The 19,305-nt window shown below is 46.2% G+C and overlaps 1 protein-coding gene across 1 annotated transcript in view; it reads right to left on the bottom strand.

Moving 5' to 3' along the window:
* Positions 1–6,233: 6,233 nt before the first annotated feature.
* The window catches only part of TRPM8 (transient receptor potential cation channel subfamily M member 8), a 70,596-nt gene continuing 57,524 nt past the window's right edge, over positions 6,234–19,305 (bottom strand). The window contains 7 exon segments of the mRNA XM_059820052.1: positions 6,234–7,212; positions 9,155–9,241; positions 11,145–11,178; positions 12,634–12,733; positions 15,010–15,200; positions 17,927–18,104; positions 18,345–18,516. Of these exon segments, the coding sequence (XP_059676035.1) occupies positions 9,191–9,241; positions 11,145–11,178; positions 12,634–12,733; positions 15,010–15,200; positions 17,927–18,104; positions 18,345–18,516 (726 nt within the window). The 3' untranslated portion in view covers positions 6,234–7,212; positions 9,155–9,190.

Below are 19,305 nucleotides of genomic sequence, written 5' to 3'. Positions count from 1 at the left end.
CCCCAGGAGCCTCGAAAATCAGCAGTGGGCCGTGACACATCCTCCCATCCCTGCGGTTCTCCATCCCACACCAGGGCCCCCACACCTGCAGACAGATGTAGGACATTTCCGCAGGAAAGCAGCTTGTACCACAAGACGTGGAAGGCATCCATCAGGTCAGGGGAGACCCGTCAGGACAGGTATATCCTGAAGGATAGCTGAAGGAACATCATTGCGCTTGACGTGTAGATACCCCATGCAAGCTTAAGATCAGCTACCTCAATTTCCAGGACAGTGCAGTCTTGACCAGCGTCCACACGTGGATGGAGGACAGCTAGGAGGTTTTGCTGGGACCCAGGGGGACCGGACCGGTTGTCTAAAGGCCAACTTGTGCACGCGTAGTACCCCCTCACAGCAGTCTAGCGTCATCCCGAAACCAGACAAACCCTCACACATCAGCACAGAAGGGCAAACAGCATCCAGCTTCTTTCAAGATGTCTAAGCTGTGCTTGTTCAAGAACATGCCCTGATTTTAAGGTCTGCTAATGTCCAGCAGTAACAGCTGCCAAAAACACCTGCCTCATTCTCTCCAAGATGCGCAGAAAGGGACAAGTAGCAGGAAGCTTTGGGAGCCAAACCTTCCAACCCTTTCCTGAGGCCAAGGACACATCAAGATCAGCGGGCACCATACGGAGGAGGACTCTCCAAGGTGCATGGCCCATGTATCTCAAGCTCTGTGCTGGCTCTGGGCCAGAGCAGCTTCCACCAAGGGAGAAGCTGTGACTAACTCTCCATCTGCCTGCAACCATCTCCATCTGCAGAGAAGAGGCAGCACAGGCCTAGAGAGATCAGGCACTAGAATATCACGACACTAAATTTATGCATCCCCACCTTAGATTATTGTGTTGGGGAAAGCAAAAAGCAGGATAGATCCATCACCTCTTGGGGCACAGCAGCAAAACCAGACAAATACATATTGCCGTGGATTAAAAAAGCCTGAAGAGAGAAGATGTGCGCGTGTGCGTAAAGGCCTTTTAATTCACAGGTCTCACTGCTGTGCTGAACTGACCATGTCCCAGGAGCTAGCCAGCCACCACGACAGTGTATTTGATGTTGAACGATTCACTGACAACAAAGCAGTCATTTCATCTGGCAGGATTTCTTTTGCTGTGGCAGGGGTTGTGTGCCCCCCTTGCTTCGGGGCTCTCAGCTGGACAGAGGTGCCCCGGCTCAGACCTCGGCTGAAAGGTGAGTAACATGGCGGGAGCTTGGCATGGACCATGTTTAGAGTTCGTCTCTGCAGCTGCAGGGAGAACCCACGCTTGCTTTTTACAGCAGCAGCTATGAAAAGCCTTCTCCCTTCCCCTGCCCCTCTCTGAAGAGCAATGGGCCAGGAGGAGTGGAAGGACCACAGTGAGACCCAAAAGAGACATTTGGGACTTACTAACTCACTGGGAACATTTTGGGAAGCACTTTCCTTGGGAAGCAACCGTCTTTCCTCCAAAGGGAACTACCCAACTTAGTAGTTTTCTTGGGGAAAACAAATGCACACTTAAGAAACCCTGGCAAGACTGGATTACTTACAGGCCTTTCAGAACAGGCATTCAAGCTCTTACTTCTCCACATGTGTTTCCAGGTGTAGGTTCAGACTTAAAGCCCCAGGCCCCCTGCAAACACAAGCTGGCTGCTGTCTTCTTCACATCTCTGAACTCCTGCCTCCAGCCACGAGAGCAGAACCAGTCTGTTCTCAGCAAGAGATCCCTGTTCCCACAGGATGCTCTTTAAGCAGTATCCAGGACTCTCTGCTGTGCCTATAGCATTTTTCATGCCTGATCTGAACAGTCTTCGAACAATGGAGCACAACCTGGCTCACATCTGGTGTCAGCAAACCCCAAATACTGGTAGAGGAAGAAGCAGCAGCTGCATCTTCAGCTGTTTTGCAGGGATGTCCAAGACAGACTAGAAGGGTCCCCTACCTCTAGTCTCATTTTGTTTGATTTTGGACTGCGGCTTATGCAGGGGCTGAGATTCTTGAACTGTAAGGACCAGAACTGGACACAGTACCCCAGGCGCTGCCTGACAAGCGCAACTAGAGCAGGATGACCACGCATCTGTATCTGCTAGTAACACCCCTGTGGATACAGCCCAGGACCTGATTTGCCGTTGTTGCTGCAGCGGCGCGCTGCTGACTCACGTTCGGCTGGGTGTCCACCAGGACCCCCAGGTCCCTCTCAGCAAGGCTGCTCCCCAACCACACAGATCCCAGCCTGTACTGGGCTCTTCGGTTATTCTGTCCCAGGTGCTGGACTTTGCACTTGCCTTTGTTCAACTTCACCCTGTTCTTGCTAGCCCACTCTTCCAGCCTGCCCAGCTCTCTCTCTAAGATGGCTCTCCCTTCTGACATGTTCACCTCACCACCCAGTTTGGTGATATCCTGGTCCCACAGGTCACCAGAGACCATGGCACCTCCTCCAAGGCGCTGTCTGTTCAATGTTGAAACTCTTTGTCTGTCGGTCCTTGGATGTCGGTGCCAAAGGGCCCTAGTATTTCTTCCTGCAAAGCCTTGAATAATACTCTCTTTCTTGTTCATCCCCCCAGCACAGTGTCCCCTGTTAAATTCCTCCTGCAACTCCTCCACCCACTGCCCGAGCAACCACCAGAGCACACCTTGCAGAGGTGGAGCTTCCACCCTCCTCCACGCAGGAGGCAGGGTGCAGTCTTTGCAGCCCTCCACCCAGATGGCAGCTTCCCTGACAGCAAGCTCTGTCTGCATGGCCACCTCCACCCATCCCAGGCTAGCCCGGCCAGGTAGCTGATTCCTGTCTGCTGCAGAGCACAGCCCTCACCGGGTCTCTACCACAATGCTGCTAACAACCCTAAAGCACACAGCCTAATATGCCTTTCTAATTCCCTGGAGACTTCTGGGCAGGCTTGCACAGCCACCAGCTAGCTGGGGTGCCCATTGGCACCTGCAAAAGAACCTGCCCCATGAGGAAAGACTGAAGGAATTAGGGCTCTTCTCCCTGGAGATGAGAAGGCTCAGGGGGACCTCATCATGGTACACCATACTGCAAAGAGAATGCAGGCTCTTTGCAAGGAGCCATGTGGAGAAGACAAGGAGCAATGGGTAGAAGTTGCGTTGGGAGAGGTTTCATCTCTGTGGTGCTGCCCTGGGGAGCTGGGGTGGCCGCTGCTCAAGGGGAGATCCTGTCTCCTGAGAATTGTCCTTGGACACCCTTTTGAGAGTGCCCTGCCCTCTGCCGATCCCTGCAGCAGCAAGGCAGGAGCTGAGAAGGCCAGAAGCTAGCAGCCTAGCTGGGCTCCTGGGCAATGAATGCTCTCTGCAGCTCCAGCTGCCATCTGAGATGGTGGCCCCAACCAGCTGGCAGAGGGGTGGCCAGAAGATGAAATAGCAGTTATTCTCAGCAACAAACACCTAGGAAATATGGAGGGAATAGCAGGAATAAAGCTTCTGGAGTTCCAAGGCCAGAATCCCCTTGATTAGCACCCCAACCCACCTGCCTGTGGGTGGAGAAGGCCATTCCCCCAAAATCTGTTACCAGCCGTCTCCTCCTCTGCAGCGTTGAGACACAGGCCAGATGGAGAAAGATCCTCTTGTGTCTGTGAAGGTGACGGGACCTTCAGAACAGGGACCGACCCTACTAGAGGACCTTTCCACGGTGAACTGCCGTTGTTCCTCTCCACCTCTGCACATAGGGCAAAAGAAAGGCAGGACCAGGGCCCGTGTGCTTCAGAGACCAAGTTTTCTGCTGTTTCATTGCCACAAAGACACACAGATAATGTGAAGAAGCAGGACTATTTATTCAAGAAGGCCAAGTGCAGCGATGAGCTGGGAGCAGGTGAAAGGGACGGGCAGAGCCTGAGGGCTGGAGCTATGCCGCGGGCAGGGAGAGGCCAGGAGTCACCCAGCCTTCCACGCACGCTCAGCTGTGCCCGGGATCAGCTCTATGCAGAGCTCCAGTGGCATAGAAAGCTGATGCACAGGAGAGAAGGCCTTCTCCTCCTCCGTGTCCTCCAGAGCTGTTCTTGGAGCACTGCTAGTCTGAAACCAGAAGTTGTCTTTTTCTCTGCAGCTCTTAGGATGAACAGGATTTGAGCTGCCAGGTTTGAGACCCAGTAGCTGGTGTCATCCTTCATGCCTTGAGGGGCTGGGACAGAGCGGAACAGAGACGAGGTCAGAGCCCAGGTCTATGGGCATCCCAGGAAGCCCTCTGGCCATGGCCACCCAACCCCACAGACAGAACGGAGCAGTGGCCAACAGGATCAGCTGGAAGGTGCTGGCCACGAATATCCCACATGCTCCTGAAATCTCTCTCTGCTCTGCCCACACTGCCCCTCGTCTGTGCAGGGAGCAGAGCCCTCCCCAGCTAAGGCAGAGATTGTACTTCCCTGCCCAGGGTCTTTCCTCCTCCCCACCAGTCCCCACTGACACCCCGCTGCCCTCACTCACCCTCATAGATGACCTGGAGCTTCTCCTGCTGTCCCCTCACGTGCCGCCTGGAGAGCCTGAGGCACACACAAGCCCGTTGCAAATCCCACCGGTCCCAGCGGCACTCCCCCCTCTTGGCAGGGCTGAGCCCGGGGTCTGCCCCACGCATGACGCCCAAGGCCAGGGGTGGAGAGGGCAGCAGGGAGCCCCGTGGGCCCCTTGTTGGGTAGTCGGGGCTCCACAGCCACTGGCTGATTCCTGCTGCAGGTGCAGCAGCCACGGCTATAGCCAAGCTGCAGTGGGGCAGGGAGGGACCCCAGGGGATTGTGGCTCACCAATGAACCTGACGGCCGCCTCTCGCACAGTCTCCTGTGGGCTTTGCAGGTACACCAGCAACTGGTGCAGGTACTTGTCTCCTCTGTGGATGTACTCTGCCAGCTGGAGAGAGCGCAAGGGGATAGAGGGTGGGGTTGGCACAGACTCTCTGCCTTGGTCGGGCACTCCCTGCACCCAGGACTGGCCTCCCCTGCCAGGACACCCACGACGCCCAGTCAGCAGCCGTCTGGTGCCGAGGTTTGGAGGGAGTAGAGGCCTGGGTGCTCCCCAGGGAGCTGCGGTGCCACCGTGCTGCCAACGCCCAGCTGGGCTGGGGCTCCGTTGGCACCCCTGCGCTCGGGGAGGGAGAGGAGCCTGGAGAAGAGGTTGCGTGGCCACATACCCAAGGGAAAGGAGTGTGCGCGGGGTGCGGGCGGTGATGGGCTGTAGCGGTGCGCAGGGACAGACTGAGGGGTTTTGACTTTTCAGAACGTGGGTGAAAGTTACATTCACCATTTTGCAAGAGAACAGATCACTAAAGCTGCTGGCAAGTACACTGCAGGTTTTATATATGAAAGGAATGAACTAAAAGCATGATTTTCACTTTCAAGGCATACAAATGACATAGGAAAAAATAATTTCTAGAAAGGAAACTTATCTCAACAATTTACGATGCAAGCTAACTGCCACAGAAGTCAATGAAAGCCTGAGTCCTTTGTAAATTTTTTAACAGGAAAACACAAGTATTTCCACATGTAAACAAGTAACACTGCTATTGGTAGTGCTGTATCCACCAAGATCATGTAATGCATGGCATACGGTAAAGTTAGGTAACGTGAAGCAGCAAGAAAAGAGCAGTAACCTTTCTGATAAGGCCTCATCACAGTTTTCCCTGCAAAACTTCCATTTTCAGCTACAGAGACAAGCAGAGCAGCAGCTCCAGTAAACGAGGCATGCACGTGCTGGCCTCCTCAGCCAGTAAGATGCACCTCAATCAGCTGCATCCTAAAGTAGAAGCATTCCCCACGTACAAGAGCGCTTCGTACACCTGTAATGAAGCAAACACCAAAACACACAAAATGGTCTTGTCTTCACCATCTTGGACCAAAGCCTTTCCACAGCAGACACAGACTGGAACACACTGTCGTGCACAGAAGCAGGGCTTGCGCACAGGCTTTGGTTTCTAGCTAGGCAGCAGACAGCTGTATTTGCACTGGTCATGGTGACTCAACTGGGGAGTGTTCTGCTTCAGCGGAAAGTCCTTCTCCACCCACCTAACTACTCATCTGGAGACCTCACGTGGCACCCATGTAAGTACCCGTATATTCTGCCTGACAGCCCTCAGACTAGCTGCAAGTCATGAAGTGTATGGACTATGATAGCCATTCCCAGCAAAAGGAAAACACCTAAACCGTCAGAATCAAACATCTTGGGAGATTGTTCCTAGACACTGGCATGAAGATGGATACAATTCTTTGCAAGGTAAATAAATGCCATTTGTAGTGGTTTCCCTTCAGCTGGTAATGCATCCAGTTATAGCACACAAAATGCCACAAAATTCAGCTGCTATTTTAGACAGAAAGCAGAAGGAACAACCTCACCATAGCAAGCATCACAATATTGAAAGCTGGCCAACAATCTCTCTTCCATTTCAAAATGCAAACATCTGCAAACAGATGTTTGAAAGAGTTAAACAAATTGCAATGATCCAAGTATACAAATTATCACTAAAGAAACAAGCAAGGTTTGCACACGAGGCCTTTGGAAACACTTTCTAGATGAATTAAGTCTCTCCCATCCGGGGTTGTAATAGTTGAGCTTCTGCATTGCTGCACAGTTCCAGGTAGAGCGGGAAGAAGTCCACGCTATTCATGCGGAGTCTGAGATGTGAGTGCATGGTTGGACCAAAGGCCGTCTTTCCTCCGGGAGCTGATGCTGAAACACGTTGCATTCTGAAACATGTTGCATTCTGGCATGCCAGCGTTACAGACTTCAGCAGGTCTGACAGACAGACCATGCAAGTAACAAGCTAGATCTGGCTACTACATGAAGGAAAGGGAAGGGAGATTGATTCATTAAGACAAGCAATTAGCAGCTAAAGGAAACCCATGAACAGGCCCCTTTGAGTGAAATTGAAAAGCAAAGTGATTTTGGCAGCAGCAGAACTCTTGGAATTAGGAGTGCTTTTTAACAGCAGCTGACGAGGACTAATTGCTGCCATTGAACATCAGGGGAGATGAGGAAAAAGGAGAGCCTGGGTAATGTGGGAGTCCTGCCAGGAGATAAACAGTCATCTTAATGTTTTACCATCATCTTGCAACAAGCAGAAAGGGCTGTTTTATCAAAAAATTAAAAAATGAAAAAAATCCTAGTAACTCCTGCTGAGACACTGCCGCTGTGGTGGATCAGTTACCATTTGCTTGGTGGTTACTGCCAGCTCTGAGAAATTATTCTTGATGAATCGATACCTGTGCGAGCAAAAGAAAAAATTTTAGAGTAGAGCTCCCGGCCCACCTCAACATTTTGCTTTCACCCTCGTGACATCAGCTGGGAAAATTAGACGTCTTGTGCAACACTTGGGATCAAGGCACTCTTTGCAGCACCCATCCAGAACACGGCGTCTTAGCGGAGTAGCAGAGATAGTTGTTGTCAGGAAATGAAAGCAAAAGAAACACCTGCGTGCAAAGTACCTGGAATGGCCAATCCAGCATCTCATATTGAAGATGGTCAGTGCAGATACAAGCACTCCCTTTCAGATGAGATAGCATAATACACACATCTGCTTCCTGCGAGACACTAACCCCTGTGTTCACACCATGACGTTAGTACTGTGGACTGCCAAGGCTCAGCTTCAAAATCAGGACAGCTCACATGCAAAACAGTTTGGTCACAACCGGGATGCCATCTAGATAGTTTACCAGGCATAAACTGGAAAGGGAGTCCATCTTTTCAAGGCACTGATTATCTATAATGAGAGGTCGTTTCCACAAGCTCCATCATAAACATGTATCATCTTTCCCAGGCTGGCTAACCGTAATTCATTCACTCCTTTCTACAGATTATTTGTTAAGACTTCCAGTTCCTCTTGTCACTGTTCCAAACACTCTCCAATCTTCCTTGAAGGTTAATGCTAACACTGGATGCTGTACCCAATAGAGGATTCACTGCACTATAAGCAGCAGGAGGATTATTTCATACATCTCATAGACAGCAAGACACCAGCTATTTAATATTCCATTTCAGACACTTCCCTGCAGAACTGCTGTCTCATCAGATTTCCCCCCATTTTGTGCCCATGTAGCCAGTAACTCCCAGGGAACTGTAAAATTTGCATTTGTTCTTACTGAATCGCAACCTATTTTTCAGCCAAACTGCAGCTACCTTTGATCTGAGCTGGTGCTGTTTTGAGCGGCGTTGGACTACATGACCTCCAGAGTCCCATTATTCTACAACCTGTTCTCTAGGTGACTTGGAGTTTACTGCATCCAAGAAAATGCCCAAGAACTGGCTATCCTTGTAGATTTTATTAGGTGATTGCAAGTCATTCATAACTAAACTGAACTTTAGGTCAAGTGAATATGAAGTTATCCCTGAAAAATGGTCAAACAACTGATTCAGGAACATTTGGCACAAGTATAAGCTATCTTGCAGAAAAACCCTCTATGGGAGAAGGAGCCAGGCTCTAATGTTCAGGCTGATCAAGTTGTTCCAGATTATCCATGTCAACAGCTAAACTTCTTAACCTGCTGTCTTTAAAGAAGACAGGAGTTCTCTGCGTTCATCAATATTCTGCCTGGCTTTCACATCCACTGGTACCTGTGGCTCCAAGCCAGTTCTTCTGCAGAACTTGATGAAAATGGACACAAGGTTCATGACTAGACATTGAACTGCAGCTCTGGAGACTCTGGGTCAAGTCTTCACTCTGCACTTTATCGTATAGGACACAGGAAGTCTATAGTGATCCACCAAACGCCCCACTTTGACAGTGGGAAAATAAACCGTACTCCTACCCACAAGTCTGCCTTTTCTAGTTGGTTTTTATGTTCTTTGGTGTTAAAATGAACCAACTGTAAAGGATCCAGCACAGCAGCTCTTAATTTTCCAGAGGGCCTCCAGCACAAAGACACCTAAAATAACCTTGGGTTATTCAGTTTTTCAAAGGCAAGGGAGCAAAACAAGATATTTTAAACCATGCCAAAAACCATTAGAAACACCAAATGGAAAATTCTATTTTTCAGAAAAAAACAAATGAGGAAGAGAATTGAGCTCTTATTCCTTTTCCAAAATTAGACAACATCAATACAAGCATCAATAATTAATACTAACTCTTCTTCCAGAGACATACTGAATTTCACATCACAAATGCTGACAACTTATTCAAGTCAGAGAATGGATTTAAAGAGGGCTTACCCTGCTCAGGTAGTTGCTCTTGGATTTCAGCTGCATTCATTTGATTTTGCTGGAAATCTCTTTCAGAAGGCCTTTCAAATCAGAGAGCTTAAAAATTAAAAAAAAAAAAAAAAAAAAAAACAAGCTTTGTTTGTGTAAAGTCAATCTAACTCATTCCTAACACTTGATCGCAGCTTAGGATGAAGGGAAAGGAAAAGAACAAAGCAAGCAAGCAGTAGTAAGTACCTTAACCTACCCTAGGATGTACATACCCTAGAAAATACCGTACAACATCAGCAACAACGGGCGTAAAACCCCTGATCTGAACTCCTGCCTCCCTGTGGACACCAGCCACTACTTGGAAAGCAATAACTGACTGCTTTTTGTATTCAGTAGTCACACTGTGGCGGCAAATGAAGCAGTGTTAACATCGCTTTTCACAGGAAAGCAATGCTAATAAGTAGTATGACTAACAAGTAATTGCCTCTTCAAATATTATACCAAATGCAACAGCGCTTGAAAGGACACTCCCAATTACAGTTTTCACCAATGCAATTAATGCAGTGAGCCCTAATGCATATGTATTTCACCTAGTTAACAAGCAGGCATCATGACAGCTACAAGCTCCCATCTATACTCCATCTCCTTGTGCTCCTTCAAAGCAGAGATTGCAGATCAGTGGAGTTTTGTGGAGCACTCATTCTGACACGTGGAGCTGCCTTCAAACCCGCTTCGTGCCGTAACTGAAGTCCATTATTCCTCGGGACATCCACATCAAGTTTAAAGAGAAGTTTACCCCATGATCAAAGCTCATGCCTAGGACTCAGTTACATCCTTAGACTTGTTTTTAGGACATCATCTCAAGCAAGAGCCAGTGAGATATCCCTGGAGTGCCTTGCGCTCAAGGGCACTACTCCCGAGCACTGGCCTCAGTACATTTCTGTCACAAAAGCTGAAGGCACGAAGAGGCAAAACAGCTTGCTGTAAGGTATTCCCTCACAGAGCAAGAGGCACAATTCGGGTATTCGTATTCCCTGGCAGCTTCAAGAGGAGCATCGCCAGACACATACTTGGTCATTCACCATTTCCATTTCAGTCTTGAAAGCAAGCTATTATTTTGCAATCTCAATTATTTGACAGCAATCAAAAGAAGTATTTTGAAGCATATGTGGGCCTTTCCACCCTTGGACTTCTAAAAAGTCTGTTCTTCACATCAAAGCAACTCCCCACTTCAGAGGCAAAATGCATCATTCAACCAAGCCTCAAAAAATACCCATTGTGAAGGTCTTTTCAGTATCACAGTCATAAAAGGTACGCTTGTATAACAATTTGATAATGATGTGCTCTCTAGTAGGTTGGTAGCTTTATATTGCTTTAACGTAGGACGTTTCTGTGAATCAGATGAGAATCGGTCATTTTAATCATAATTAAAGGTATTCCTACCCTGCAATATGTATGGAGCATCCTTTGTTTACCTAGCAAGTGTTGCCTGTGCTATCTGAAGCACCACCAGGCTTGCCACAATATATCTGAACTGCTACTTCATTTTTATAAGCAGAAGTTAAACAACAACAAAAAGTAGGATTAATTACCTCGTGCCTTCAGCACTAGAAGCTAAACTAGACAGAACATGTGTTTGAGAGGGGTATACTCTAAGTTTGTAATGCCCCTTCTTCCCATTGGTGTTTCATGGGTCTGTTACACAGCAGAATATTGCAGTTTTATGAAAGATAAGTTATTTTTACTTCTATTGCATCCAATAAGGAATACCGAGAAAATCTTCTTCAATGCTAAGCAAGTATCTTTCTACTTCATTTTCCAGCACAATATGAAGCTACATATGGAATCAAAGGTGCAAAGGAGCACATTAAAAAAGCCCAACTAAAATGGGGTCCTGGCAACAGTGACAAAGTCTGCACATGACTCTCGGTGATGCTCATTTTCCTCACGGACCACTACCTGCTTTACCAGACAGAAGCACATTCCCCAGAACAATCTGAAACACAAGTACCTTTGCATCCAGTTGTCTAAATCGATGCACCATCCTGAAAACAGAAAGAGGACACAGAAGAGAGGACTGAGTCCCGGTATTAGAGAAGCTTTGGCTAACCACCCCGTCTTTCCAAACCTGCACAGCAGAAGCCTATCCGGAGCCCAGAGACTTAGTCGTCATCTTTGGCCAAGGAGTGGAGCTAAGGCAACTGCAGAGTCTGAAGCTGTCAGAAGACTCCCCTCTTTGCAGGTAGTCAGAGGTCAGTTACAAAACAGACTGTCTGCAGACACCCCTGCTTGGGAACACCAGTCTTTTATCCTTCCAAAAAGGCAGGGCTGCAGGCGGTTTGGTACTGTTTTTATCACAAGTGTATCAACTAACATATGACTTACTGTTAGTGCTGCACTATTCCATTTTCCTTGTCAAGATCTTTCTGCTTTGAGTATAAAAGCTTTTTTTTTTTTTGTATTTGTTTGCCTTCTTATCCAATGCTGAGTGCCTCTACGTAGCCTCAACATAAACGCTTACTTGTGGATAGCAACATCCACAGCAGGGGCAGAGGGGCATGGAAGAGTCTAGTCTTTCCTATCCATTCTTATCAGCTCTTACCTTACCTTTGATTTAGGGAAATACTCAAGGTGCTGGAAGCTAGCTACAAAACTACACCATCGTACACAACAGGTTACTGTTGCTGATTTCTAGCTTTCTTTACCTTTCTCTTTTCTCTTATACTATTACTCTGAAAACACTGAGACAGATTCCAAAGACAAAGTGTCATGATCTGGCAGTCAAAGAAGAGTAGTCCAAGTCACCAACCTTCAAATGCCATCATTCCCAATAGCATCTTCCCCTCTCCAGAGGTCTTTCTTACTCATGCGATTAAGTACAGACCTCTGTGTAGATTGATGCTGTGAGAATGCTCGATATTCCGGGTCTAACACTAAATATTCTCTGCTAACTGCATAATGTTACAAAACTAGTCAGCTACAGCACTGCTTTCCACGATGAGATCTCAAAACACTATAGGAAGACAACATTTTCTTCTCTGGGGGTAAAATAGAAAGACTCAAGTACAGAAAGGTGAAATCGAGAAATATCGTGACAGGCATTTGGAACAAGTGTGTTTAATACATCTACCCGGCTACTGTGCATGTAATACACCATGATAACCCTTGCAATATTGCCATTAGCATTTTACCAGCCCAATCAATTATTTCTGAAGACAGTCTGCATCAGCTGACAAAAAAGCCGTCACAGAATCACAGAATCACTAAGGTTGGAAAAGACCTGTAAGATCATCAAGTCCAACCATCAACCAAAAAAACCCAACCAAACCCCCAAAAAACCACCACCATGGTCGTTTCACTTAAAAAGAAAAGGCACCTTTATGCTGAGTTTATTTATCTACCTATTAGTTTGTAAACATTTAGAGCTGCTGAAAACTTGACTTCTCTAAAAATATTCAACAGAAAGTTAAGAGAGTGAAGACAAAGAAGGGCAGACGTACTCTTCTGATGAATCATTTGCCTTGGTATTGATTTTGACGAGGTAATTTTCCTTCATGACAGCTTCCCATGCCAGAATTTCATTGTCCTCATTTTTTGAGCCTGGAAAATATATGTGAAGAAAAACAACACCACTAGATTCAGTTAATTTGTCTTTCAAATGCTAAAATGCAAAAAGGCTGGGTTAGTGTTTGCATTCAGAGGCTCATGATTCCCTTCTCTGCATCTAAAGCATTCGCAGCCCCACTTCCCACCTGTGACACAGCTCTGATAAACATGCCATTAATGCATTTTCCTGCATGCTCCTGGCAACCAGAGTTGGTTAAAAAAAGAAAATATGAACCAAAAAACCCAACAAGCTCCAAAAGTCTTTCCGGAATTTTTTGAGTCTTGGTTAATGCGAGTGCTTTGTGAAATGGCAGCCGCTTCAACTGGTACAGGACATCCCAGAAAATTCCTATCTGGATTTAAGCTTTCCATTTGTTTCTACATTATCCCATGTTGGATCATTAAGAGTAACATGTGTTAAGAACCATGTTGTATGACTTGGACTAAAACATTTCGAAATAATGAAGCATTGTCTTCTCTAGAAAGCACCTCCTGTTGATGCTGTAAATTAAAGAGTGACACAGAGCAAACCTCTTTGAGGCATCAAAATCCTCCAGGATAATACTTCTGCCTTTTGTCCTGTTCCAACAGAACAGCACAAACCACATGGGTTTTCACAAAAAAAAGTTAGCCAAGACAAAAGAAGCCCAGAGCTGGCAAATGACTGAAGTCCCATTTCCTCCGCTCAGTGCTCGTCTGACCTCACACAGCCTCAGTTGTTCTCCCAGATACCAACAGGCATTTAAGCACCTGAATCCCAACCATTTCCATAAGACTTAAGTGGGGAAGCCAGGATTTTGCAATAGTCAATATATTAGCGTGCTTTCTCCATGCAGTTTTCAGTTCCTGTCACCAGCTCAACCACAATTCTGGCTCTAATTAATTCTTTCACTTGCTTTTAGAACTGCAACATCAACTGTGCATCACTTGGGCAGAAATATCTGCAGTTAAACAACCTCCTCAGCAAGGAAACCAAACAGGGATTTGGACAGCCAAAATGATTTAGTCAGCGCTAAGGAATTTTAGACCCCAAAGCAGGCATCTTTCTCCTAAGCTAATAACAAATCCAGCCTACGCTGCAGGGCAACAGTCAGGTTGCTGATGGATGGGAATAAGTCTGTCAATTAACTCAACTTACCCTCTTCTCATCTGCTTCTGAATGGCACTTAAAAAAAAAAAGAGAAAACACTCCATTTGTTGGGGGGGGGAAAGCTTGTTAAAACCATTCATATCTGTGCCTTCTGACAGAGTGAATAAGGGGGAAATAGCTAGAGGACTGACTCAGCCACTCCTGCATTTTTGAGGCAGGTTGCCCATTTGGCCATGCCCAGAGGGCCAGGAGACTGCATTCTCTTTCAGTCACCCAGCAGGCAGAAGAGCCTCTGAAGATGATTGTGCTCTACCAGGCTGCCCTAGCAGCTACCAGCTGTCTTAGCTAGGAGACTAGTGGAAGGACAAAAAGAAATGCAATTCCAGAAGGTGGAGTGGCAAGCACAGACTAAGAACACCTCTTGTACAATTTACCTAAACGTTCAGAGCATGCAAGATGAGGGTTCTCTGCCACTTGGGAGCAGTGCAGGAGGGATGCACGATCAGATGCTAACGACAAATGGGATGGTTTACATTTTTCATGCAGACCACGGAGATGACTTTCAGCTGCTGCAGGCTCTGGATGAATTTATTCAGTGCTCTAATACAAAAAAAAACCAAAAACCCTTTCAAAGCTAGGAAGCAGCATAGGCAGCCCTAAACTGATAAGATTAATTTGAAGACTTAATTGATTTACATACATGAGGTAATTCTGCCTCAAAATGGCTTGGACAAGAAAGCACTGCACAGTACTCAAGTGGAACAGGTCTCATGGTAGAACACAAAAGCTCTCTAACCAGACCAAACCCAAAGCTATTGGAAGGTGGGGATCACAACAATGCTCAATTGGAGTTTTAGCATAAGGAGTCAGGAATATAATTCCCCATATATCCCAGAGAGCACGCATCTTGAGTGCTGAAGGAAGGTTATGGCTGAGAAGCAGCCAGGGGCTTTGATTTGAATCTTATCGAAGAGATTTCCAGCAACACGATGGTTTTGCATTTGATGGAGAACGTGAATGAGCTATTCCTTATTTCCAGTACAACCACCTCCTCCAAGGCCTACATTGCCCTTGAAAATTTCCCAAAACACTAACTGCCCGGTTTAAGCACACCATGAAGGAGTTGCGATACACATGCCACAGACCTGACTTCTAGGCAGAAAGGAATAATCCTACTCACAACAAATAGATGGCTCTTTACTTTCTTTCTTACAGCAGCATTTGAAACATTTCCTCATCACCATGAATATGTAGGCAAAGATGACGAAAGGGAAAGGGATAGTCAAGCGACTGCAGTATTCTTGGACCAAGAAGTAACGCTGGAACTTCCACACCTGGTCGTTGTTCTCTTGTACTGATCCAACGGTGTAACTAACAGGCGAAGAAAGAGAAAATACATACAGCATTAGTTATTCACCAAAGAACTCCATCAGAGCCAAGTAACACAGCATTTCACTTTATTATACCAGGGCATGTTTTCATAAAGTCATCCTGGAGCTGGTAATTTTTACTGATTAGGAGGTTATTGAGTTTGTCCTCCTTTTTAGAGAGAAATTTGAAAATGGGAGGAATTAAGACTGTAGGAAAGAAACAACCTGAAGTTACAAGTAAACTGGAAAAAATAGGAACAGGGAGAAAATGCACCACATACTTTCACTACCTTAGCTCTAGGCAATTTTCTTCTAGCCTAGACACATGAGAACAGGATGCTTCTTTGCAAGATACCATGTCTCATTAATTCATCAGCTAACCTCTTTCTAAGCGAAAAAAACCCACCTAAAAATAGAATATTTACAAAAAAATGAAAAGCTCCTGAGATTTTCAGTAAGGGCATTAAGAATGCTCCAGGCATGGATCAAACCTACTGGAGTAAGCACTGTACGAACCCAGCAAAGCAACAACCACAAGAGCAAGCAACTCACAGACTGCCTGACCTTTCATTTCTGACATTAAATGGCAGATGGATACTTCCAAAACGTCTGTGTTGAGATCCTAACGGACCCTCACATGACACAAGCTAAAACCTTCACCTGGTGGAAATTATCTTTTGTTTTATAAGAAAAATACAATCCTGAATTTCAGAAGTATCTAATATTCATCCTTTTCAGCTAGTGCATACTGGATGCAAAGAAAAAGTTGGATTCTCTGTTGTTAAAATTAATATATAATTCTAATTACAACATATAGAGATGCTGATTGTACTGGTGTCTAACAGACATCAGCATTATTAAAGATTGACCAGTACTAGGTACACACTGGTCTGAGGAGGAGCTATCACAGATTCACACATTTCTAACTGCATCAAAAAAACCCCACATCTGTGATTGCTGTTTGCCCACCGGGCTTCCCAAGTGCAGTACAATACAGCACTCCTGTTTGATTAAGTTGTTCGGCCTATTGTTGAAATGAACTATGCAAAGCTCTGAAAGTGTCATTAGGGAATTCATGCTGGGTCCTCCCACAAAATAAGCTGAACTGACAAAAACTAGGTTTTCACTGGCATAAACCAGAACTTTTACCATTAGATGCTGTTAAAATAAGTATTTTAACAAATACCAAATGCTTCTAGCGTAGAGCTGGCTTACTGCTGTACTTTCCCCTTCATTAATGTGAATTGCTCTCACCCTTTCTAAGGAGTATAAGCATTGTCTTCTGTCCCCAGGTCCTGTGCAGGTTAGGCAAACACATGTACAATAAATAGATAGGCTGCACCAGTCCTAGCTGCCTTGCCAAAAATCACATTTCTGACTGTCTTTGAAGTCCAGGTCAGCATGGGAAGAAAGGTTCAGAGCAGAACCCAAAGCTGAGGCATTCTCAACTCATCACACTAATAGATCTTATCTCAGGCCAGGAAAAATTGGCACTGTCATTCGGAAAGGAGATCCTCTTGAGGCAGACCAAGAGTCCTTAGGAGTTCTTGTAAATACTCTTGTTGCCAAAGCAAATTCCTGCCAAGCTTGTCACTGCCAAGGTACCATCAAAATACGCAAAAATAAGCATAGCAGACCTCAAGAATTATGCCCAGGGGTTTTAAGTATTTTTATTAGACTGCAAGGGAGTGTAAAGCAGAAGAGAAGCAGGGCTGGGAAGGAGAACAGAGCCACAGCACCGATCCAACTGCATTCCCAAGTCAGAAGTAGGAAGGAGGGCAACACACTCCTGAAGTCTTATATGAAGGACTTCCCATTATTAACTCAACTCTGTGTCAGAGCTTGCAGTGTAAACAATAAATATACATGGAAGAAGCTGAGGAGACTTTTCCCTTCTCTTGCTAGTCCCAATGCAGTCAACATATATTTGATAATGTGCACAACAGCCACCATTCTTATTTGGCAATTCAGTGCCCACTATGTGGTAAGGTCAGCAGTCACCAGTACCACATTTTAGGTGTCTGATCCATCTGCATGGTGTAACACCTCACAAGATACCATAATAAGCCTCCTGCCTGGTAGACCCACAGACAGATAAATTACAATACAAAACCAGGGGTGATGGCATTTTTCAAGACAAAGTCCTTTTGTATGTCCCAAGGAGATGCGGCCCATTGCCTGTGGTGTAAGTCAGAACAATAAATAGCAGGTCCACCAGAGCAGTAACACACCCATCATCACCACACAGAAGTTCTGGTTAATAAAACCATAGTGTCATAAAAAGACTGCAACAACAACTCGTTTATTCAATCTAGCAAGATCAGTTGTGCAGTAACTCATACTTGGTAAAGCACCGACCTAGGTGTCACCCCCCTGTGCGAACCACTGGGGTTTGTACTAAGCCCACTGTGCAAAGGATGCTTAGAGAAGTAGTAAAAGGACAGGCAGCAATCCATCCCCAGGATGTTGTACCAGTTTTGACCAGACTGCTGTGAGAAATACTGAATAACCTTATCTTTGTTCACCTTCCCATGCCACCCTTCACTTGAGAGGTCTCTGTCAAGCTGGGAACCCAATCCAGACTATTCACAGCAATTCCTCTGCAAAAGACACTGGCAGAGTCCAAGGCCTGGTTGGCTTCCTGCTGTTTTCCAGGACTTCATTCCCTTTCTCAGAGGGGTATTGGCACAAAGATCACAGGCAAGTGATCACTCCCTTTTTACGTACCCGAACATGGCCACGAGCAGGTTCACAAGGAGGATGTTAGTTGAGAGCATGTAAATGCAAACAAGGGGAATGGTAATCCACTCCGGGAAGCGGGGTTGGTTGTTGGCATCCAGCTCCACGCACAAGGGCTTGGATTCATTCCCAGAAAAGGTGCAGCGGTCGAAGTTGTAGGTGGTACCTCAGAGGGCGAGAGTGGAGAGCAAACAGTGAGCTCTCTCCCCCTCTTTCTGTTGGGTCTAGCCCCAGGTACCACCACTGACCACAATAGGTGTGGTCTCCTCCTTCCCCACCTCCCCATCAGACATAAAACCTTGCCTTATTGCTGCTTGGAAGAAAGGGATCAACACAGGACTGGACAACCACTGAAAGGACAGAGCCTTCCACCCGCCCAGGAGACATTCCCACAGAGGATAGCTACCGTCAACATCATCAGGGTACTGGCCAAACATAGCCAGGTATGGCTCGTAGATGACGGATCGAAATATCCACTCCCAGCGGTGCTCATTCTTCCTCAGGATGCCTTGCCTGGCCACACCAAAGGCCACCATCCACACAGCAAAGAGGAAGAGGAAGAAGAAGACATCTATCATCTGAAAGAGGACAACAAGCAAACGCATCAGTGCCCCACTGCATGCCTGTTGCAAACCACACATGGCTTGCTTTCCTCCCTGATTTGATATTAGGGTGGAGAACAAATATTAGGAAAGTCTACACAAGTTAGCAACATTTTAATGCAAGTTTTCAGATCGCTGCTCTGTAAATTTACAGTCACCAACACAGACACACGAATAATTGACCATTCCCACTCAGGGAACTTCAAAAATGTTTACGCAACCATAAAAACTAAGGCATGTTTCAGAATATAGAATATCTCCCTGGCATCAGACAGGTTTCAGCCACAAAAGCCAGATCCATGTATAAAGAGTATTTATGCAACAACTGTAGCAGCACACGCTGCAGGCGAGTGTCAGGTGAAAGCAGCCACCACATCTGAAAATGCCACTCTAGATGGCTTCAAACCAGCATTTATAGTCCAGACACTCTGGCTAACAGTTTCATCAATTTCTGGCTCTTAACAATATACTGATAACCAAAGACTGGTATTATCCCAGCTGAGCTTTCCCATTTCTTGCGGAGCCACCTCCACCAAGATCTTCCCTTCCACTAGCCCCAGGCATCTTCGCTATTAGACTTACTTAAAAACTCATCCCTTTTGAAGAAGGCCAAACAAGAGAAAGATGTACAGGAAACAATCCTGTGCTGTTGTTTCCATATCATAAGGCACTCTAGGACCAGGTAATCTCTAGACTGCAGCTTTGCAGCAGCGGTTCAAGACAAAATAAAGGCTTTCTGGGTAAGCTGCAGACCATGCTGTTACT

Source organism: Gavia stellata, chromosome 8 (genome assembly GCF_030936135.1).
Source record: "Gavia stellata isolate bGavSte3 chromosome 8, bGavSte3.hap2, whole genome shotgun sequence".
NCBI classification, from domain to species: domain Eukaryota; kingdom Metazoa; phylum Chordata; class Aves; order Gaviiformes; family Gaviidae; genus Gavia; species Gavia stellata.
This window is presented reverse-complemented; position numbering and strand designations above follow the sequence as displayed.